This window comes from Microtus oregoni, unplaced genomic scaffold (assembly GCF_018167655.1).
Source record: "Microtus oregoni isolate MIOR12 unplaced genomic scaffold, Mior012 000015F_ref0000493, whole genome shotgun sequence".
In the NCBI taxonomy this organism is placed as follows: domain Eukaryota; kingdom Metazoa; phylum Chordata; class Mammalia; order Rodentia; family Cricetidae; genus Microtus; species Microtus oregoni.
The window spans coordinates 18,018,671-18,041,993 of record NW_024543074.1 but is presented as its reverse complement, the minus strand read 5'-3'; the positions used below and the strand labels follow the sequence as shown (position 1 = coordinate 18,041,993).

The window sequence follows — 23,323 nt, the reverse complement described above, 5'->3', positions numbered from 1 at the left end:
CTCCCGCAAAGCCAATCCCCGGGCGGCCAGGGGCCTGGCGGGGACGGCGGCGCCAGGCAGCGGGGGATTTGGGTGCGCTGGCTGGGCCGCCCCACCGGGGGTGGATCTGGGTAGTCGGCCCGCCCGCGCTCCCGGCATGCCCCGCTGCTGGACGCTGCGGGCAGCACTCGGACTTGGCCTTGGGAGACCGCGGGGAGCCAGCATGCTCCGGAGCAGAGCCCCAGTTGAGGTGGGTGAGCACGCTGACCGGGAAGCGGGAGGGCTCCCTGCGGGCTGCCCGGACCCTGCTTTGTTTTGCTGGGCGGCAGATAAGGGGCAGCGCACAAGTTGGGGACCAAACTTGAGCGCGCGCTTAGAGCAGTGGCAGCCTTCCCAAGTGGCGGCTGGCAGGGCCAAGGAAGGGAAAGAGGGTCAAGGAATTTAATCCTGATGGGTTTAGAACTAAAGGGGATGGAGCGAGAAAGAGAGATCGAGGAGAGAAGAAAAGTCACCGAGATAACAGAAAACACACGAAGAAAGAAAAGCGCACAAAGGAACGCCCACACAGAGGGATCACAAAGGAAGGCGGAGGGAAAGTTCAAGAGAGCACAGACGCTCAGAGAAATGCTGGAAACTAACTAAGAGAGAAGAGGAAGGCAGCAGGGAGGAATGGGGGCATGGGAGAGAGGACGTGGGAAGCCCAGAGAATGGGATACCTGAGGAAAACGTCTAGAAAGGAAGACAAGAATAGGGAGGAAAGAAAAGGGTTAACATGGGTAGACAAGGAAGGACTGTAAAGAGAGTTTCTAGACCCTTGTACCTCTCTCTTCCTAGTTTCCCAACAGAGGTACAAGATGTAAAAAAAAAAAAAAATCCTTGGGAGAGAGCAGCCCTGGAGAACTCTGAGGAGGCTTCCTTGACAATTTAAGCCAGTAAACCCCCCATCCTGTCTACCTGGAACTCTTGCCCATCCCTCAAAACCCACTTCAAGCATACCCAGGCCTGTGTAGGGGGCTTTTCTAGAAAGTATCAAGCAAATGTAATCTCTTTACTGTCCAAGTCTGCACCCAGCCCATTTACACAGAACAGAATCTTTCCCCGCTAGTTCGTTAACATGGTGGTGGTGGGGGAGGGGTTTGCGCCGTCTCATCTTTAGTCTTCGGAATTCAGTGTTTGTTGCATGATCAAGTGACCGTCAGAGTTTGAAATCCCGGAGACATGGCAAATGGAAGTGATGGACCATCCCGGGGTCATAGGGATTGCTAAGGCAGAGCACTCCTTTTTGTAGGTGAATAAACTAAACCCAGGGAGGGGAGGAGATTGCTCAAAGGGATGGGAGGCCTGAAAGAATGCTGCAAAGGGTAAGGTGCCCTGACTTGAGTTTAACATACACCGACAGGCCACATCACATACCAGTGAGTAGTGACTCACATATAGCATGGTGGTCCTATAGAATTGCATCATGTAATGACACCGTAGCTGGTCTTCACTTGTGTAAGTTTGATCTGGGCATTTGACCGTGACCACAACACCTGGCGATACATTTCTCAGAACAAAAGCACATCGTTAAATCATACCTGACTGCTGATGTGAAAGAACCTCCCACGTGGTGAGAGGCAAGGAATACTCCGCTCTGCTTGTACGTTTCCAATTCTGGAAGTGGCCGCCAGAACCCACTGCAGAGCCTTCATTCTTCCTTAGGAAGGGAAAGAAAGGTGACGGTTAATTTAGGCAGGCCAGCTAATAGACTTGGACAACTTCCTCATCCTCCTGGGCCCTCAGTTTCTTCTTCATAAAGTAGAGATGCCCATACCTGCCTCGGATGGCTGTTGGTAGACAAGTTAACACATACAGGGTGTCTGACACGGAGGGGCTCCTCACCAGGTACAATCCACCCTTCTGCTTGTGCTCTCGTGGTTTTCTTGCTCTCTCATGTTTTGCAATGGGAAATCATCAGTGCCCGTGCAAATGTGTCCCAAGCTATCTCAGTCTAACCAGAAAATAACCACTTATCATAAAGGAGAAGGGACATTTGGGCTTTGCATTAAGGTCCCTTGGGTTTGCAGGTGACATGAGGGTGCCGTGCTACCCTTTCCATCCTCATTTGCCGTTTCTGGCAGGGAAGACCCAGCCGTCCCTCCCTTCTTTGCCTTGTCTTTACACATCTGCTTGATGTTCTGGTCCCTCCAGCTTCCACGTGCTCAGAGGATGTGAGTGGACTGTATCCGGGAGCCCCTGGGAGCATGGAGACGGTGGTGATTGTCGCCATAGGTGTGCTGGCCACCATCTTCCTGGCCTCGTTTGCTGCCTTGGTGGTGGTGTGTAGGCAGCGCTACTGCCGGCCCCGAGACCTGCTACAGCGCTATGATTCCAAGTGAGTGGGCTGGGGTGCGGAGGGAGGAGAGCCCCGGCAGCAGAAAGCCAGAGGGACAGAGCAATTTGCTGCTGGGCCACTTCAGTTCAACATATTCTCTCTTAAATGGTTCCTGCAGGTCACACTTCTCTATAAAGACTTCAGAGCTTAAGAGCGCTCCTTAAGCCGTGTGGTGGTGGCGCATACCTTTCTAAATTTTTTTATTCGTCTATTTCATCTTGGTCACAGCCTCTCCCTATCCTCCCCTTCCAGTCTCCACCTCTCTGCTCCATCCCCACAATGCCCATCCAGGAAAGGGCAGGTTTCCCGGAGTATCAGTAAAACATGGCATAACAAATTGCAGTAAGGCTAAACACCTCTCCATGTATTGACGCTGGGCAAGGCGACCCAGTATGAGGAGTAGGGTCCCAAAAGCCAGTAAAGAGTTAGAAACAGCCCCTGTTCCCACTGTTAGGAGTCACACAAGAGGACCAAGCTACACAGCTGTAACATATATGCAGAGGGCCTACGTCAGTCCCATGCAGGCTCCCTGGTTGTCTGTTCAGTCTCTGCCAGCCCCCATGGGCCCAGGTTAAATCATTGTGTGAGCCTTCCCGTGGTGTCCTTGACCCCTCTGGCTCCTATACTCCTGTCTCCTCCTCCTCTGTTGCATTCCTGAGCTCTGCCTGATGTTTGGCTTTGGGTCTGCTTCTGCTTCCATCAGTTGCTGGGTGGCACCTCCCTGATGACAGTTGGGCCAGACGCCAGTCTGGTCAGTTCAGACTACTTATCCACTATGACTGGGAGTCTAAGTTAGGGTCCTCCCTGTAGACTCCTGGGAGATTCCCCTGGGTGGCGCACACCTTAATCCCAGTACTTGGGAGGCAGAGGCAGGTGGATCTCTGAGTTGAAGTCCAGCTTGATCTACAGAGTGAGTTCCAGGACAGTCAGGGCTGTTACACAGAGAAACCCTGGCTCAAAAAACTCAAACAAACCAAAACCAAAGCCAAAACAACCTTGCTTAAGCCCACCAGCATCCCGGGGCACTACTTTTTCTGTTCCTTCAGTCACAGAGAAGTCACTGAATGTGTTCGCCTGGCATGAAAGCCCCATCTTTGCGATGTCGGCCACCTCGTTTGACAGGAGATGAGCCAAATTCCTTTCCAGCGAAAACTCTGGAAACGACAATCTGATGCCCACACTCAGGCACACACCTAAGCAACAGATGTTCCAAATCTTGCAGTCCTGGCATACGGATGCCTGTCTCCTTCATCATGCATTGTTGTGTGAGACTGATTTTGCAAGCAAGGTCATTTTAGGGATTTTGAGTGGAGACAACCATAAAGGACATTAATAACCAACCTTAGGCTTCTGTTGTTTCTTGATCTTAACTAGGTTAGTGTCTCTGCTGAGTGGTTAACCTGTAAATGCCCACTTAGATGTCTTCACCGCCCCAAGGAAGGCTCTGCTTTGCAAGAAATGTCTCTGTAGTTAGGTTCTACCGAACCCTGCCATGAAGGAGGAGGTAGTTTTATTCAGAGAGGAGGAGTGGTTCCCAAGAGTGATTCTATACACCAGTTAGGGACACAGGGCTGATCAGAATGACAACATTCCCGTACTAACATAGGCTTTAAAGGAAAGAAAGGAAGATTGCCAGTCCTGTCTCGGACATCTCTGTCATCATGCTAGCACTGCCCTTTCTCCAGCCGTTCAGCTCATCCTGTCTCACTTGCATTTTGGTCTGCCTTCTTGACTCACTGTATAGCCGTGTGCCTTGTCTTGTGGTATGAGCCCATTATAGTTAGGTCTCTACCCAGACAAGTGGCCTTGCCTCTGAATTCTCTACCATATGTTTGTCACCATAACAAAATGCATGAGATAACTTAGTGTAAAGAGAAAAGGTTTCTTTTTTTTTTTTTAAAGATTTTATTTATTTATTATGTATACAACATTCTGCCTCCATGTATGCCCGCGTGCCAGAAGAGGGCACCAGATCTCATTACAGATGGTTGCGAGCCACCATGTGGTTGCTGGGAATTGAACTCAGGACCTCTAGAAGAGCAGCCAGTGCTCTTAACCACTGAGCCATCTCTCCAGCCCGAGAGAAAAGGTTTCTTTTGGTTCATGGGTTTAATGGTTCTTCGGATTCACAATCAGGTAGGTTCACTGCTCTAGACATCGGCTGGTGCAGCCAGATGGGAGTCTGTGGGGAGGCAAACTGCTCACCTCGTGGTCAGAATGCAGAAAAAGAAGAAAAGGAGGGGGCTGGAGAAATGGCTCAGAGGTTAAGAGCATTGCCTGTTCTTCCAAAGGTCCTGAGTTCAATTCCCAGCAACCACATGGTGGCTCACAACCATCAGTAATGGGGTCTGGTGCCCTCTTCTGGCCTGCAGGCATACACACCGACAGAATATTGTATGCATAATAAATAAATGTTAAAAAAAAAAAGAAGAAAAGGAGAAAGCCAATGTCTTATCTTCCCCTTTAGGGTCCAGCCTCAAAGACTTAAAGCCCTCCCGCTAGGCTTCACTCTTAAAGGACCCACCTCCCAAGAGTGCCATCCTGGGGACCAAGCCTTTAACACTCAGGCCTTTGGGGGACATTCAACACCTAAACTGTAGCAGTGGCTGTGATGAGAAGAGGGTCATCCACAGTCACTTGTCATGAAATTCTAATAGTGGCATTCCTTCTAGGCCCATTGTGGACCTCATTGGTGCGATGGAGACCCAGTCTGAGCCCTCCGAGCTAGAGCTGGATGATGTTGTCATTACCAACCCCCACATCGAGGCCATTCTGGAGAATGAAGACTGGATTGAAGATGCCTCGTAAGGCCTCAGGGGAACTTTGGCTCTCTAGCCCTTAGGGATAGCAAAGGGGCTTCTGGGTTCCTTTACCAGAACACTGTGCTGTGCACTCAGAGCTCTTCCCTGTCCTTGTCGTGAGGGATGTCAGCATCGGGCATGACAGTGTTTGTTTTTGTCTTATTCCCCTTACTTTGTAGACTTGAATGCCCGGGCAGTTAGCTGTGTGGCAGGCATCATTATAAAGTCCCCCAGCGTGGTCGGGTTAATCTTGGGCTTGGATGGTCCAGGGATTTGGAGTCAGCTCCAGGCGGCCTTTGCTTTCAGTGTCCTACAGAGGGCTGTCTGTCCCACAGAGGGCTGTCTATCCCACAGAAGTGCGTGCCGCTTCCTTTCATTACCCCTTTATCCTTCTGTCTACTGACATACGTTTATGGGGCACTATATACTGGGTATGGGGCCGGGCCCTGTGGATATCAGAGTGACAGAGAGCTGGAACTGCACCAGAGCCAGTGTCATAGAGGGTCTAGGGGGTCTCAGCGCATGAGGAGTGGTACGGGGAGTGAGCAGTATCCAGGTCTGCCTGGGGTAAGGAGATCAAGGGAGCTTTGATGAAGCCTGTCCCAGAGGGGGGCCTTTTAAAAAACATTTTATATTGTACTTAATGAGTTTCACGTTGACATTTTCATACCTGTATACAATGTATTTTAATCATATTCACCCATTACTATTTCTTGTTCCCCTTCTCTTCCTGAGTAGTGTCCCTTACACCTTCTTCTTTCATGTCTTTGGAGTGTGTGCATGTTTGTGTGTGCACGGGCACGCATGTATGTGAGCCCCGCCCCATTTAGTTTAACTAGGGTTGCTTACAGGAATTACTTGTAGGAACATGGGCCATCCCAAAATGTCTACAGCACTAATGAAAAAAATGTTTCTCTTTTTCTTTTACCCAAGAACCATTAACTGCCCATGAACCCTTATGGAGGGTGGGGCCTCATAAGCCCCTCCCCTGAATGGGTGCCTTTTGACTGGGTTTACTGAAAGAGGAACTCACTGAATCTAGGGGAAAGGGCACGTTGAGTACACAGTGATATAGAATGTTGGACTTGGCAGGTGGGGACAGAGTGGCTGTAGTGCTGGGGGCTTCCGCTTGGAGATGGTTTCCTACTGAGCTCCTGGTGCTGGCTGAAGAGCGGTAGGGGGTATCCAGAAGGAGCTGGGCTCTTTAGAGCAGCACTAACACTTCCCTCTTGTCTCCTCAGGGGCCTCATGTCCCACTGCATCGCCATCTTGAAGGTAATACTCTGATTTCCCTGTGAGGCCAAGGGCGGTGCTGGAGCACCCGGTGTGTACACGGAGTTGACCTGGCAGGCTGCCCGATCAGCCCCATGCTGTATTTCTACAGTCTGCTTCCGTCTCTCCCTAGTGGGTCTGTTTGACTTCAGTATTCTCAAAGTTCTCTCTAGGCTCTGTCCCATCTGGTCCTCTCAACACAGTGACCCGTGGAAAGGACAGCTTGGGGGGGGTAATCATTTTACAAACCTCGGGGAAAACTGGGTGTCTGAGGCCTTGGAGTTGCTGAAGCAAATGAGGCTCTGGCCTCCCTGGGATCCTTTGTTTATTTACACCCAGCTTAGTCCATGGAATGCATTCTGGATTTGGGTTTCAGTTGTTAGAAAGTCTTCCCTGGCTTCTTTGGGGTCAGTAGTCAGACAAAAGGGATAACCAGAGTTAAAAAGACAAAAACCCAAACAGCAAGTTATTCCACTTGGAGGCAGACTTTGGTCTTTGAAGGCCTGAAGCCTTTGGAAAATTACGTCCAAACTGTGTGTTAGCCATCTTCATAGTTCCAACGTCCATTTCTCAGCTCTTGCCTGATATTATTCTTCCCAATAGAATAAGAATAACATGCAAATATTTAATACAATGCAAATATGGGTTTCTGCACATCAGTGACCTTGTCTCTTTGTCTACTAATTATTCAAGATTCCAAGCGACTACTTGGGCTCCTCTCTAGGGTCACTCAGCACAGGATATTAAAAAGTTCTTTATCTTTCACTCCTTTGGCTACCTATGTAAGAAATTGTTGCCTGGGAATCCGGAAGCTCCTTGGATATATAAATATGGCTGCACATACAGATATTGTAGACACAGATAGCGAGGTACACTGACTGGAACAATAAACCATCTTACATTTCCCTTTGCCCAGCCATGATGTGTCCTGGACCTTGCTTTTTTTTTTTTTTCCTCCTGTCCTTCTCCATCAGAGGGGGAGGGCCCTAGTTCTTGGATTGGGGAGCATGAATAAAGAAAAGGGCTTCTGAGCTTCCTCTTGAGAGCCCCGAATGCCTTTGCTCCATCATCTTCCCCAGACTATGAAGGAGAGTATGGGTCCTTCCCTGGTGGCCTCCCAGGCTTCTTCCTGCTTTTGTTTTCTAATACAGCAGGTACTTCTTCGCAGGGACAGAGGCATGCTTGGTTTCAGCATGGGGGATACAGAAAGAGGCAGTGAGCCTAGGGAGGTGGTCAGCATCATTTTGCCTTTGCCCTGAGTTTTCCAGGGCCATTTCATCACCACCTGGACAGACGTGCTCATAGTATACGACCCTCAAAAACTGTGCCTGAAGAGAAAGTTGCCCTTCATTCAGTCCCATTTCTACGGACTCCCCACTGGAGATACTATCCATTTGGAAGTCTAAGCCGTGAGGGGAGGGGGACAGAAAACACTCCCTGCCAGGATGGTGAAATTAGAGCGCATGATTTTTCTTAGGTGGATTATTCCAGCTTAGCCCCCATTGAGCTGAAGCTCTGCCCTTGATCTGAGTGCCCCCCCACCCCCCAGCTATTACTCAGGCTCTCGGCTTTTGCCCCTTTCCACTTCATTTTCTCTCCTTATTAGGGTAGGAGCCAGCTTAGCAGCAGTACCCAAGGTGAGGCCAGACTTGTCTTTGTCAGGGTAGTAGAGTCTTCAGTGTGGAGGGGGGAGCCAGGCCATCCCCTCATTACCTCTTTCCTCCTTGTTATATTAGATTTGTCACACTCTGACAGAAAAACTTGTTGCCATGACAATGGGTTCTGGGGCCAAGATGAAGACTTCAGCAAGTGTCAGTGACATCATTGTGGTGGCCAAGCGGATTAGCCCCAGGTGAGTGGTCAGTGGCTGTGAAGTCCCACATTCCACAGGGGAAGCTAAGGGAGCCAGCGAGGCTAAGCAATGCTGTAAAACAGTAGGCCTGTCTGTGGCCTCAGTTATCAGGATGCCGGTGTATACAGACAGCCCAGTACGGGCATTCTTAAACTGAGGAGGTCACCCGCCATCCCCCATTACCAGCACAAGTCCTTTAACAGCTCCAGGATGACTGTGCTGCCAGCCTGCAGCTCCACAGTGACCACTCCGGCTCTCACCAGGTCAGCCTCCCTTCCCTTGCTACACTGTGGCAGCCAGCAGGCGCATTTCCCACAGGCTCCTATGATACTATTTCCAGTGACTTCCCAGCCATGCCCTTAGGTCCAGCCTGTTAGCTGTCCTGGGAACTAGTTTGAGGATTCCCTTCCTTTCCGGATGGCTCTCAGTTGCTGCTCGGTCCTCAGCCTAGCCCTGGGTGGGAGGTGAAGCCACAGAGCATTCAGACCTCCCGAATTCCATGCTGTCTGCAAAATCCCTTGTGGGAGGCACCCAGCAGAGCTCCAGTTAACAACTACACCCCCTCAGCTGGACTGGATTTTGCAAAGAAAAATAAGGCCTTTTTTTTTTTTTTTTTTTTTGAGCCAAAGGCAGCTCTAAATATGTGCTGCCACCTGGTGGCTGGTATGTGGATTTGCTGTCAAATGACCCACTCCAGGAAAGTGTTCTTATCAGTCACCTGACCCCTAAGCCTTGAATGGCCTCCTCTGTGCATTCCTGGTGCCTGGGTTAAATCACAAGCAACCAGCCTTTTTTTTTTTGGGGGGGGGGTCTCGAATAAGCTCGTAAAGCTCAGAAGGAGCAGCCTGTAAGATCCTCTGAGAAAAACAAGACTTGGTGTACTTGAACTCTGTCTAGGTAGTTCAGTGAGGTGGAGAAAGGGAGAGGGAGGATGCAGGCCAGAATAGCTCCTGACTCTGGAGATGCCCCATGGGTGTTACTACCTGGTTTGCACCAAGCCCTGCACCCCTGTCCAGGCTCCAACTTGTGCTAGACAGTTTTAGATTGTGCAATGCTTGCATCTGCTGGACCCTTCCTCGTGCTTCTTCTCACTTCTAAGACCCATTCACAGGGCCTGGCCAGAGAGGCTCTGAGGTGCAGCTTGTCAACAGGGTGTTAGGGTGCTGTGATTTCTCAGAGGGGACAGGGTTAACAGTGTGCCATGGTGAGAGTGTGGCATTGCCAGGAGGGTAGAGCTTTCTGCCGAGTACCTGGCACAACCTCCTTCATGTTTCTTGCCCGAATTCTCTTGTTTTCTTTATTTGCCCTCACTAGTTCTCCCTCCGGCTGATGTTAGCTCCCATGTCCTCCCGGTTTTGTTTTCTCCGTCTGCCATGCTGATGATTTATTAGTTCAGGGAGAGCGGCTTCTGCCTTGGGCTCTGCAGAGAGGGAAGGAGCTAGCTGGGGTAGATGCTGAGGCCCACGATGCCTCTCACCTACTTGCTTGCCAGCTCCACGAGCCTGAGGGAGAATGAGGGTTGCGTTTTTCTTAGCGCTTTTAGAAATCTAACAACACAGCTTTCATTCTTTTCTTTTTACCAAGTGATCCATGGGAGCAAAATCTCGCATCCCACAAATCAGGACAGGTGGAAACTTAACTTAAATATTAGTCATGGGCTGTGCTTTAGGGAAAAGACATGCAGCCGAGCAGTTTGAGCCCAAATTAGGCTGTGACTTTTTTTAAAAAATTGTTTTATATCACTGTATTATCATCTTTTAAAATATACAAAAGTAAAAAAAATGCTTATAAGAGTTAATCTACGTCAGGAATAGGTTATCTGAAAAGTGGGATGTGCCCTGATTCCTCCCTGCCCAATTCACGGATACAGCCACCATCAAATGGTGAGCATTCCTCTAGACCTTCCCTCTTGCATTTCATAGCTTTGGTTTATTTTTATATTTGTGTTTGCAGGAGGATACAGCATGCTCCTGCTTGCCGGTTACCTCTTCAGTTTAGTTGTAATCCTGAGCATCACTCCATATGTGTGACTTCACACATTTAACCATTGGAATGAAGGCAAAAGCAGGGAACAGAATATTTTCCAAGCAGAACCTGAAGTCTTTCTGCTAGACTCTGAGTGGGCATGCAGAAGTAGTTAGAGAAAGGAGCCCTGAAGGGTCGGTGTGTAATACCAACAGAGAAGTCTTGCATGATGAAGGAAGGAAGGAAGGAGGGAGAGAAAGGACCCCCCCCCCCAAGAGTGGGTGTGTAACACCAACAGAGAAGTCTAGCATGAGAATGGGAAGTAAAGAGGGAGAAAAGGGGACAAGGAGGTGAAATATTGACAGTTGTCCCTATTGCCTCCCCTCAGAGTGGACGATGTCGTGAAGTCAATGTACCCTCCACTGGACCCCAAGCTCCTGGACGCACGGTGAGAGGGGAGGAGGGTCCACTCATAGTATCACTCTTCAGGGTCACTGGTGTCAAGCCTGCCAGATTGATTGCCTGCCGTTTAAAGAGGATGTTATTTCAGATTTCCAAGGCCACCCCTGGCTCTGGATTCATCCCCTTCCAGGTCAACACTGAACCAAACAGTGGCTTGAGCCTGGCAGGTGAAAGAGTGAAGGACATCTTCCTTGAATCCCTGAGAGGAGGGAGCGAGTTAAGAGTCAGTCTTGGATCTGCATACTTAACTGGCTCTGCTACCCGGGCCTCCCTGCCCTTTCACTCCCCATTCCTCCTTCTGATCTTTGGACTTGAAAACAGCCACACCTTGCTGCAAGCACTGCCTGGTAGGGCTGTGGTGAGCCCAGCAACAAGAATGCGTAATAGGTCAGCCACAGGTGGAACTCACTCTCCATCAGGATCCCAGGATCCTGTTCTCTGGACCCTCCTCCACTGCAGAGTGTACTCAGCCCTACCGAATGTAAATCCTTTAAATACCTACGTGTCATCTCCGTTTGATTTGTGAGACTCCCATGGACATGTTGTGTGGTGCTTGCCAGGTGGCCAGTAAGTCATGACATGTCTGCTTTGGTTTCTTTGCCCCATTCCTATTGCTGCTCAGCTTTCTCCATGGGTTCGTAATCGATAATGGAGCCCTGAACACATCTGGTATTCTTACCATCTAAAAATTATTTCCTAGGAAATTTTTCAGTTAAAAAAAAAAAACCTCTCAGAAATAACAACAACAAACAAAACCCTCCTCCTCAATTTGATTTTCAATTATATTTTCCTTAGCATTGAGTAAGCCAGCGCTGGGCTTATTGATTTGTGATCAATAGGGGATGTTCACTGAAGAGGGATATATATAGCCCATCTTTAAGTGGGCAGCAGTTGGAGATCTGCTCATCCAATTGACCACATCCAAACTCTTTCAGAAAACACCCTTCTGGGAGCTGTTAACGGGTGTGTTGCTGAAAGCCTCTTTCACCGTCTTAAATATGTTTACCAGACACAGCTCTCCGGTTTCCCCTTGGAGTTTTGTCAAACTCATCAAAGGCTCCAAACAGTTACCCTTGTTTAAGGCAGCCATCCCCTATGTGTTTCAGTGTGGACCCATTATGTTACATAACCGCTCACCTTCCAGGATGGGGGTCTCCGGTTTGGGGAACGCTAGTATAGAGTGTGCACCCATGTGGGCTTTTGTGCAAAGTTCCCCACTTTCTACAGAGCCTGATCTTTTTTTCTTTTCTTTTTTATTGATTTTTTTTTAATGAGCTCTACACTTTTCTCTGCTCCCCTCCCTGCCTCTCCCCTTCCCTTCAACCCTCTCCCAAGGTCCCCATGCTCCCAATTTACTCAGGAGATCTTGTTTTTGTCCACTACCCATATAATTTCTTTTCTTTTTAACCTAGGACAACTGCCCTGCTTCTATCCGTCAGTCACTTGGTGCTAGTGACCAGGAATGCCTGCCACCTAACCGGGGGCCTGGATTGGATTGACCAGTCACTGTCTGCTGCTGAGGAGCACCTGGAAGTCCTCCGAGAGGCAGCCCTGGCTTCTGAGCCAGATAAAGGCCTTCCCAACCCCGAGGGTTTCCTGCAGGAACAGTCGGCCATTTAATCTGCAAGGCTCTGGTCCCTGCCCCTGCGTGGCTCTGCCGAGCCTTCCACTTCCTGTAGATCGAGTTGTTCTCTGGGGCTCTGGCATCCAGCCCCCGGTGCAGAGTAAAGCTGAGAGGCTCATCCTGGATGCCTCGGCTGCAATGGCAAATGGTGGCTGGAGAGTGGCAGTGTAATACCACAGTTAGGGGAGATGCCTCGGCCCTCGCCAGCAGAATGCGGAAAGCTGCACTAGAACTGCTAGGGTTAGTGCATTCCATGTTTCCAAGAGAACTGAGTGGCCCTCTAAGAATCAAGAGGCTTCACATTAAATTAGAATTCCTGGCTTCTGAAAATCAAGGTGTGGCAACTCGGGCCTGCGTTTTAGAAAACAATCAAAACTAAGCCGGGATCAGCTCTTTGGGTGATCCTTGAACTCCCCTGGCTGGTTTGTGTACAGAACCTGGTCCCTGAAGCATCTGAGCCCCTCACCACCTGCCCCCCACACCCTGTGTCTTCCCGTTTCCCATATGTATTAGAAGCTGAGGAATATGAAGTTGATTGTTTCCTTTTTATCACTGTGCCTGCAATTTTCCTTTACAACCACTAGGTGAATAGTAAACTTGTTCTGTTTTCCTCAAGTGTGTGGTTATTGAGTCAAGTTTATATGTGGGGTATATGGCAGAATGTGTGAGAACTGAGCGGAGGAGAGAGCTGGGGAATCTTGAAGGTGCTGTGTGTGTGTGTGTGTGTGTGTGTGTGTACACTTAAGAGTCAGGCACGAGTGTTGACACTGCAATAGAAGTGCTTTCTCTTGCAGCAGCAACATCTTTGTGCCCCTTTATTTCTGAAATCTGTTTTGCAAATACTGGAAAAAACGAGAGGCTCTTCCTTATTGTTTGTTTGCTTGTTTTTTTTTTAAATTGCAGCCTTGAATTTGTGATTCTCCTGCCTCAGATTCCAGAATGCTGGAATCACCAGCATCCAAGGCCACCACCTACTGATAACAGGTATTTTTCTGACCTGAGAACTCCTTGGAACCCAGCTCAAGGTTACATAGTCCAGATTGCTTGACTTCCATCCCCTGCACATAGGGGAGCCTGAAGAACCTTCTTTCCACGTTTGCAGAACCAGTTCTTAGAAGCTGGGACTGGCTTGCTGCTGCCCAGGTCCTGCTCTGGTCCTATCGTTAAGCATTGTTGAAGCTGCCTCTGTCTCTGTTTTATTTTTTCAAGTCAGCAAACACTTTAGCTTGATATTTGGGTACCAGGAGCTCAGTCTTTAGTCCAGGATCTTGTTTGTCTGTGATTAGATATTTCATTCCCTCCTGGAGAGAAGGCAGCTCTGACCTGCACGGTGTGTACCAAGGAGGAGCAAGCAGAACTACCCCTTTTGGACTGCAGAGTGAATTCCAGGAGAAGCTTGTCGGCTGTCTCCTCCCATCAACCCTAAAAGTGTATTATGTAGTTAACTCCTACCCTGTTGGGAGCTGTGATAGGAAAATGTCAAAATAACCCACTCCACCTTTTCTTGAGGCCCTCACAAATAGTTCTCCACAGTCTTGTTCCCTCCCCTTTAAGATCTAGTTGCACTATTGGATGTGCTGAGGCTGCAATGGCCGCCACTGTAGTAAAATGTGCTCTACACTTGAACGAGGGACCTAGAGACAAGCTAGAGAGAAGCAAGTCTAAATGGGGATCTCAGTCACCACATGGGTGGAGGATGGGGTGGAGTGCTCTTAGTTCTTTAAAGTGACCTCTACCATTGTTTACCTTTCCTGAGACTGGGACACCAGTCATCCTTCATGGTATGCCCTCTGCCGGGAGGACAGGTTGCTCAGGACCTGAGGAGTGTCTGGGTTTGGTGGGGGTGGTGGTAGAAGAGTGTGTGTGTGTGTGTGTGTGTGGGTGTGTGGGTGGGTTTGTGTATGTGCACATGCATGTGTTTTTGTGTACATTCACGCAAACGCGCACACACACATACACACAGGTGTTTCTGCACTGGGCAGATTTTCTTCTACTGCTGCGTGAACGGGAAGCCTCTGCACACAGTTGGTGCTAGGAGCTGACAGTTGAGGTGGAAGTACCACCTTTGGGGTAGGAGGTGACTTCACTCCTCTTGGCCCTTGGAATATGCAGACCTGGGAGACTAAGCAAGATGGAAGGGCAACAGAAAGGACATTTTAAGGGGTATCAGGGAGTCAGTGCCTCATCTTAAGTATAAGGGACGCCATAGAAGGATGTGAAACAGGAGGGTGATATGGTCACATTTGCAGTTTAGAAAGACAGAATGCACGGCCCTGGGCTCCAGGGCTCTTCCACTTGCTATGCTCATGAGTGCACAGATTCTCTCAAGTCTGGGAGGCTCGGGACTACATCACAGCCTAATGGCAGCCGGGCAGCTTGTTCAGAACGGAGCAGATGGGCTAGACAGCGGAGCTGAGGAGGTTGCGATGCATGCTATGCTGTCTGCTTCTGGTGCTTGGATCTCTGTGCTAAAATGCACTTGAAGCCAAACCAGCTCCTTTCTGCTCTAGCTCATTGGGACATGGCTCTGAGCAGCTCTATTATTTGAGGTGCTGGCAATGGTACCCAGGGTTTTATGGGTGCTAGGCAAGTGTTCTACCACTGAACCACACCCACAGTCCAGCCTATTTGTATGTGAATGTTCAACATGTGTGTGCATGCGTGTGTGTGCATGTGTGAACGACACCCTCCAGGGTCACCCTCCAGCAGCATCTTTTCCCAGGAACTGTTTGTTCACCTTGGTTCTTTTTTTCTCAGCCAGGGCTGTGATGATTAGACTACGCTGACCAGTCAAGGAGCTTCAGGCACTTCTGCCTGGCTCTGTCTTCCAAGTGCTGGGATTAAGAGTGCATGCCACTAAACTGTCCTTTAAATTTGGGTGCTAGAGATTGAATTCAGGTCCTTGTACTTACCTCCACTGACTTAACTACCTCCCCAGCCCTAACATGGATTTTGTTTGTTTGTTTCAAGACAGGGTTTCTCTGCGTAGCTTTGGAGCCTCTTCTGGAACTCACTTTGTAGAGCAGGCTGGCCTTGAACTCACAGAGATCCACCTACCTCTATCTCCCAAGTGCTGGGATTAAAGGCATGCATCACCACTGCCCAAATTTCTTTTGGTTCTAAATTGGATTCTTATTACTCCCAATTTTCAGGGAATGAGACCAAGGCCTGTCTGGAGAGCTCTGTAGTTTTTTGTGAAAGAAAAATCAGAGCAGGAGTTTCACCCCCTGGGGTTTTTATTTCATTATTACTTACTATTATTACTTGCCAGTAGTGCTCCCCACCTGGGTGCAGCAGGTGGGGAGATGAGAATAACGGAGAATACTAGAAACGGAAGAGAAGAATGAGATGAGAATCATTTCGCCCTCTTCTGCTTCTGATACTTTTCATTAAGACAATGGCAGCTGTGACCCAGGAATGAATTTCATGGCCCATAGTAGGTTACAACCCACAGGATGATAGAACATGGGCTTGAAATAAGGGCTGGGGCATAAGTGAGGGACTTCTTCTCTATCCAAAAGCATTTAATTTTATGCATTTTAAGTAAAACTCACATTTACCAGCCTAGCAGCAAAAATTTATGGTGCAAAATGGAATCACTAATTTATGACATGATTGATTAGTTCAGAGTCATCTGTTGATTATTCTCCTGAATTGGGCTCTGGGATCCAGGAATGGATAAAAATCTAATGCCTCTCCTGAGACACATAGAATCCAAGGTGGATGGAAAGCTGCTAAGAGCTGTCTCAACCTTGCCTAGTGAGGGAAGGTGTGTGTCATGAGAGTACAGGAAAGGCAGGCCGCGCCTAGTTCAGGAGTTTCCTGAAGTTGTGACTTCTCAGAAGGAGGGGGGGGGGTCAGAAGATGGGTGCTCATGAAGGGTGCAAAGGAAGAGACAGAGTGTCCAGCAAGGCAACCCAGACAGGCCCAGCATTCCATACTATGATCCTTACTGCACACAGCACACAGGAGGTGCGGCTTGTGGGGTAAGCTGAGACAGGGAGGCAAAAACTAGAATCTGGAGAGTCTTCTGAACCCTGCGTGTTCTTTGTGCTTTCTTCTAGAGCAGTGGCTCTCAACCTGTGGGTCACAACCCTTTAACAGGGGTCCCCTATGACCATCAAAAAACACAGATATTTACATTAAGATTCATAACAGTAGCAAAATTACAGTTAGGAAGTAGCAATGAGAATATTTTTATGGTTGGGGTCACCACAACACGAGAAACTGTATTAAAGGGTCACAGCACAAGGAATGTTCAGAAACATTGGTCTAGATGGCGCTGAAATACTAAAAGTCACAAAGCTTGCAGTGCTTGCCTGTAAACCCAACATTTCTGCACTCAGGAAGCTGAGCCTAGGGGCTCAGGAGTTTGAGGCCAGCCTGTGCTACACAGTGAAACTGTCTTAAAAACCAACTCCATCCCAACTCCCCCCGCCCCCACTCAAAAAAAAAACCCCAAGAAACAATTTCTTATTGTTTCATGGCATGGTTTGAATAAGAATGTCCCCCATAGACCCATATATTTGAATACTTGGTCCCCAGTTGGTGGAGCTGTTTGGGAAGGATTAAGAGGTGTGGCCTAGTTAGAGGAGGTGTGTTACTCTGGGTGGGCTTGGAGGTTTCAAAAGCCCACACTGTTCCCAGAAACTTTTTTCTTTCTACCTCCTTGAAGATCAGATGTAAACTCTCAACTACTGTCCTAGGGCCATGCCTGCCGGTGCCACTCAGGCCCTTTAGAACAGTGGGCCCCAAATTAAATGCTTTTTTTTTTCTAAGTTGCCTTGGCCATGGTACTTTGTCACAGCAATAGAAAAGTAGCTAAGACTCTTGCGAAGAGGCAAACACACACTGCATTCTTTCAGCCCCGCCCCTCACCCCACCAGTGCTGCAGGCGTACAAGTCAGACAAAGAATCAACCCCAGCCGCATCTCTAGCCTTCCAGCTTTAGTGCCCTGATTTGGTAGGTGAGCGATGGGAAGCACTTTTGAATTTGCATGTCCCCGAGGACTGCTGAAGTTAAAGATTTTTCATGTGTTTATTAAGCTATTTGTACATTGTCCTGCCCTTTGCCCATTTTTCCCACTGGGATTTTAGTATATTTTTCTTATCGATTTATATGAGCTCTTTATATTTGAGGGATAACAACTTTTCATCATATTTATTGCATAGACTTTCCCCAGTCTTGTCATTTGCTTTTTAGTTGGGTTTGGAATGGCTTCTGACATCCAGAAGTTTTTAATTTGGTGTAGTCCAATGTATTGATTTTCTTTCCCTCAGTGATTTCCTCCATTACTTTTATGCTTACAGAATTCTTCCTCATTCAGAGATCAAATAAATATCACTGAAATGTTTGAAGCAGGAGTGTGCCGTGGAGGGTGATTGATAGCAATATTCACAGGTTGGATGTAGACAAGAAAAACAAAACAACAAACCCAACCAGGATAGGAGAAATCAAATCATCTTTTATTCCCACCAAACTTGTCTCAAGGTGTAGGTGGGAACAGTGAGGGGTGAAAGGAAAGTTGACAGAGTGGAGGGGGGATGTAGGGAGAATCAGGAGGGGGTGGCAGGGGGGAGTCATACATGGAAGGAGCCATGAGTCTCCAGGGAGAATATGAAGGAACAAGGTTTATCTAAGCATGAGGTACTTGGTGCCTGGGGTAGGAAAAAACTCAACCCAAATCTGCACATTTCTGCCCTTGCACAATTATAGCCAGAGAGAGAAAACAGGCGTCAAGTAAACAGTTGTTTAAATAAACGTAAAGTAAAAGGTTCTAAAATATTTTAAGGAAAGATAGTTTTGTGAAAGATTATTAGGGCCATGAGCATATCTAGATGTCACAAAGGGCGTCCACCAGAGCCAGGATGGTGGCGCACACCTGCTGTCCCAGCATCAGGGAGTAGGAGGTTTATACATTCCACCAACTTATCTTATTTACCAAGACTTTGTTTCAAGAACAAAACACAAAGAAGACTTGCATTAAAGAGGTCTTTGCTGCCCCTGGTGATAACACATGCCTTTAATCCCAACACTTGGGAGACAGAGGCAGATGAATCTCTGTGAGGTGGAGGCCAGCCTGGTCTACAGAGTGAGTTGCAGGGCAGGCCCCAAAGCTACAGAGAAACCCTGTCTGGAAAAACAAAACAAACAACAAAAGAGGTCTTTGTTGTTCTGTCTGCGGTTACCTAGGAGCTCAGACGTGGAGGAGCGGGGGTGTACAAGCATACACAAGGTGAATGGACAGAATGACAGTTGAGTCCTGACCAGTGTGCCTGGACAGAAGATGGAAAGAAAGGCACATGAGCACGGGGCCCGAGTTCAGATCACCCCAGACGCTGTAGGCTACACAAAGGATTATGGTCCTCCCTCCTTCCCTCCTTCCTCCCTTCCTTTTTTGAGGCAAGTTCTCATACAGTCCAAGTTAGCACCAGTCTCACCGAGATGGCTTGAATTCTTGGTCCTTCTGCCTCTACCCCAAGTGCTAGGATTACAGGCATTAGCACACAGGGCTCCTTTGGTTTCAGTGTTGTTAGGTTCTGAATATTGATGTTGGCCCAGTTCCTATGCTGAGTCCTAGCCCCTAGTACACCAGTGTTAAGATGTGGAGCCTATGGAAGATGATTGATTCCTGAGGGATCCACCTTTCTAAGAATCTTGAGACACACCTCTTGCATTTCTAAAACAGTTGTTTTTCCAAAGAATTATTTTCATACTTGGTTGTTCACTGTGGGATTTTGCCTCAAGAAGATACAGCCAGAAGGTGCCAAGGTGCCAGTGATAAACACTGTTGCTTCGGTGGATCTCCCAGCCTCCAGAGCTATGGGAAGAAATTTCTGTTGTTGTCAGTTGCCAGCGCTGTTACACTGTTGCAGCAGTTCTAATGGGCGAAGATGCTTGGCTCCCTAACTGGAAGGGACCAGAGTAGACAGGGAAGACTGCTGGTGGTCCAGGCAGGAAATATTGGCAGTGTGGTCTAGGGCAGAGACGAGAAAATAGAGGTAGGGGAGTGGATCCATTTGAGAGGTATCTGGGAAGGATAGTTAAGCAGAACAAATTAGATATGGAATACTGGGGCAAGATCCTAACGTGTCCAGGAAAGATCCACACCCACATGGAATAACAGTGCAGGGACAGGGACCCCAGGGAGAAGAAGATATGCAAATTTGGGTCAAGATTCACAGCATCTGGTGTGGACATGGAATTTAATCAAATTGCATTTGATCTGAGTTGAGTTAGATGTAACGAGTAAAGCTCCATCAACAATGGGCTGAAGGTCTTTATATGGGTCATTGTGGTTGGAGTGAGGAGCATGGGAGTGAGGCTAGGGAAAGAATATGGAGTAGAGAAGGGGACGCGAGGAACTCAGCATTGGATATGACCTCAGGTCAGCTCCCGAGTCTGGAGAGCTGTTTTGGTGGTTTAGGGAAAAACCGAACGTCTGGTGCGGGCACACACTAAGCACTCAAGGAACGGCAGGAGCATCTTGCTTCTCTACCCCTTGACCACGCTAACCTCTGTTTTATTCCTCTCTCCTTCCTAGCACCGTGGATTAGAGCTAGACACTCAAACCTAATCCTTCTACTAGGCAATGGTCTCCTGTACACATCACGTGCCACCTGCTCACCTCTGAGACCCAGCCCGGGACAGCCTGCCCCCAGGGAGCTGTCTGAAATCGAAGCAAGGAGACTTTGGACCTGGGTTTAGCTGCCTGGCGATCAATGCTGAGTGAGCTAATTTTCTGAGCACGTGAAGCAGCCTCCCCTGGAAAATCGCACCTGAGGAGAATCACTCACTGCATCCCCGCCGCCGTTTGCAGTCTTTCCCGGAGAACCCACACAGTGATTATCTCGTCTGCATGGCACAAGATTTTTCATTATGAAATGCATTTGCATATTTTATTTACCTGTAATTCCTTTCCCCTGCTAAAACAATAGCATTCTGAGTAAACATGCATCTGGATAGCCTACAAATTCATCCTATTCTTTAACATTTTTTTTTAAAAAAATGATTATTTATTTTATATGCATTGGTGTTTTACCTGTCTGTATGTCTGTATAAAGATGTCAGATGCCCTGGAACTGGAGTTACAGACAGGTGTGAGCTGTTATGTGAGTGCTGGGAATTGAACCTGGGTCCTCTGGAAGGGCAGCCAGTGATCTTATCCACTAAAACATCTCTCCAGCCCCTAACTCACCCTACTCTTGATCATACAATCCTTTCTCTTGTCTTCCCATTTTATCTTAAAATCATGAGTTATCCCATCCTGGCCAGAGTCTTTCCCATGTTTCAGACATTCTCCACACTCACAGCTCTGTCTCCTTCTCCTCCTCTCAGCAATAGCTAGGCCCCGACCCTGAGGCCCCGAGAGCTTGTTGTTCCCGTGCATGCGCATGCGTCTGGAGCCTCGACCAGCGCCTCTGCCGCAGGTGCTGTTTATTCTGCACCAAAGCTTTCTATTACTTTAACTAGAGATTTGTTATGCAAGACAATCTCATGATCACCCAGCCTTGGCCAGATTCTGCCTTTGCCCATGGCATCTTAAAGATTCGCTTCTGTGGTTGGGTCTCAAATCACTGCTTCTCTTCTGAATAATGTACTTCCCTGTTTTCTCTTTCTGTGTACTTGATCTCTATCTTCTGCTATCCGCGTTCTTCCTCTCATTAAAATTCTGGAAGCTGCCTACCCTGAACCTGTCTCTGCGGATTCAAAGGCTCATGACCTGCTCTTTGACCCTGAATACTCACTGTCTTCAGTTTGCCTCCAACTTGGAGGTACATTTGAATCACCATCTAAAGAGCTTAAAAGTATGACCGCCGGAGTCCCGGAGACTCGGATTAAGTGGTTTTAAGTGGGTCCCCAGCCATTGTCATTTTTAATAAGATCCAAAAGTGCAGCTCAGGTGCAGACCACTCACCGGTCTAATGGATGAGATGGATGTGGAAACAGAGGCTTTTAAAACAACACAAAGGCAGAAGGAAACAGAAGGGGCTGGGAGGAGGGGGGCGGCGGAATGAAAGCAGCTCCTCATCCAGCCTGTCAACTGAAAAGGCAGTGCCGGCTACCCAGTGCAGAGGACTCGATGTCTGACTCATCGGAGAAAACCTGTTCATAGAGAGCCCCGCCCTCAGTCTCCCCTTTGAGTTAAGAGACATCAACCAGTCTCTCCAGACTTGCTTCTGTCTCCTTAAGGGGAACAGCCATTTTGAACATGACTTTGGGAGCCCAAGACTTATTTAAAAACTAGCTGTGTGACCTCTGGCAGGTCACTTAACTGCCGCTGAGTCTCAGGAGTTGTTCAATAACATGTGAACACGTATGTACTTGTGCACATGTGAACTGAGGGAACTAGTGTATGCAATACATCTAGCTTACTGCCCTTGCATATAAAAGGTACTCAAAAATTTGGGTGCTGCATACTCTTTGAGGTACTACATACACACACTGATGATACTTCTAGTAACCAGTGCTTGGATGACTGTGTTTGCTATCATCCCTGCCCAAGGAGGATACTCCAAGTGGGTTCAGCTTCATACAGACTCAAGGCTCTGGTCTGGTCTTCAAGCCCTCTGAGCCCATTCTACCCTAGACTCGCTCTTTCCTCTTTCCTAAGCTAACTGTACCCTCTCTACCTTCATAGTTCCTGGCGACACTGCTCCCTAGTCCCATTGTCTGGTCCAAAGCTTGTCACTCATCAGAAAGCACACACACACACACACACTCTCTCTCTCTCTCTCTCTCTCTCTCTCTCTCTCTCTCTCTCTCTCTCTCTCTCAAGTCCTTCTGTCTGAGTCACTGTGGCCTCTTATACATGACTGAGGGGTGGGCTGTCACCCAGCATGCATTTACAGTGGCTGGTGGCAGTGCTTGTGATGAGATGCCAGCTAAGTCAAGTCCTGCTGGGCTTTCCAGACTCCTTTTCCTGGATAACCTTGCCCTAGCCATCCGGAGACAGCTAAGGGAACTTGGTAACTCAGACCCCAAGCACTGTGAGCTTTTTCATGTTCTTTTTTAGTAACTCCCAGAAAACTGTTCTGGATTCTACTTTATTCGAATTTTGAAGCAAGGAAAGAACAGTACTTTGGGGTCCCTCTTTTCTCATGAGCACCTCATTCATCTGTGCTTTTAAAAAATGTATTTATTCTTCCTTGCTTCCCTTTCCCCTCCTTCTCCTTCTCATTATTGTCATTCTTCCCCCTTCTTCCTTCCTCCCTGACCTCACTCTCTCTCTGTAGTCTACACTGGCCTGGTATTTGAAAGTTCCCTGCCTTAGCCTCCTGAATACTGGGATTACATATATACATCACCATGCCCCAGTCAAAATTCCCCCTTCCATGGCTGCTGCTGTTGAACAGATCACTTCCCTCCAACTAGCTATGGCTTTGTGTAACCCCATGGCTTCACCTTGAGAGAACATTTCCCGTGCCCATCTTACTGAAGCCCAGGGACACTGAGAGATCCAGGGGAGTGGAAACTATTCTTCTGATTTGTTTCCATCAGGAAAATGAGACTTGGCAAGGAGGAAACTGAGGAGGTTAGGGAAGCTCACTCTCTGAGTTCACACATCTATAAAGGAAAGAACTGGGGAAAGAATGTGTGCCCAGGAATCACCTAAACCACAGCTGAACAGCCATCCTATGTGGAGGGCCAACCTGATTCTGCTTTTAGGAAGGCGCCAGATTAGCTCTCTTGGTGTGAGCCTGTGAGCCTGGCCTCCTGATCTGTTGGGTTCGTGTTTTGGTGTGTGTGTATGGGGGGGGGGGGGGAGCAAGTGAACTGCCATGTTCTATTTATGCTTAGGAGTCGCCCGCCGGGACTCCAGAGCAAGACTCAGCAACATCTTCTTTTGTACACAGGTTACAGCAAGGCATGCAATGTTTCCTAATGGCTTTCCGACTCTGACATTCTTTTAGTCACACTTCCCTGGGTTCTGAGTGGATGAGAATTGCCTAGCTACTGGGCCAAATTTTCCCCCATGCCACTCAACTTCAAT

The 23,323-nt window shown here is 48.3% G+C and overlaps 1 protein-coding gene across 1 annotated transcript; it reads left to right on the top strand.

Annotated features, from left to right (window-relative positions):
* The first annotated feature begins 139 nt into the window (after positions 1-139).
* Positions 140-12,944, top strand: Tmem98 (transmembrane protein 98). Its single transcript, XM_041664902.1, has 7 exons — positions 140-229; positions 2,170-2,353; positions 5,026-5,157; positions 6,396-6,429; positions 8,163-8,278; positions 10,632-10,691; positions 12,118-12,944. The coding sequence occupies exons 2-7, from the start codon at positions 2,223-2,225 to the stop codon at positions 12,323-12,325; spliced, it is 681 nt and encodes a 226-aa protein (XP_041520836.1). The 5' UTR covers positions 140-229; positions 2,170-2,222; the 3' UTR covers positions 12,326-12,944.
* Positions 12,945-23,323: the final 10,379 nt, after the last annotated feature.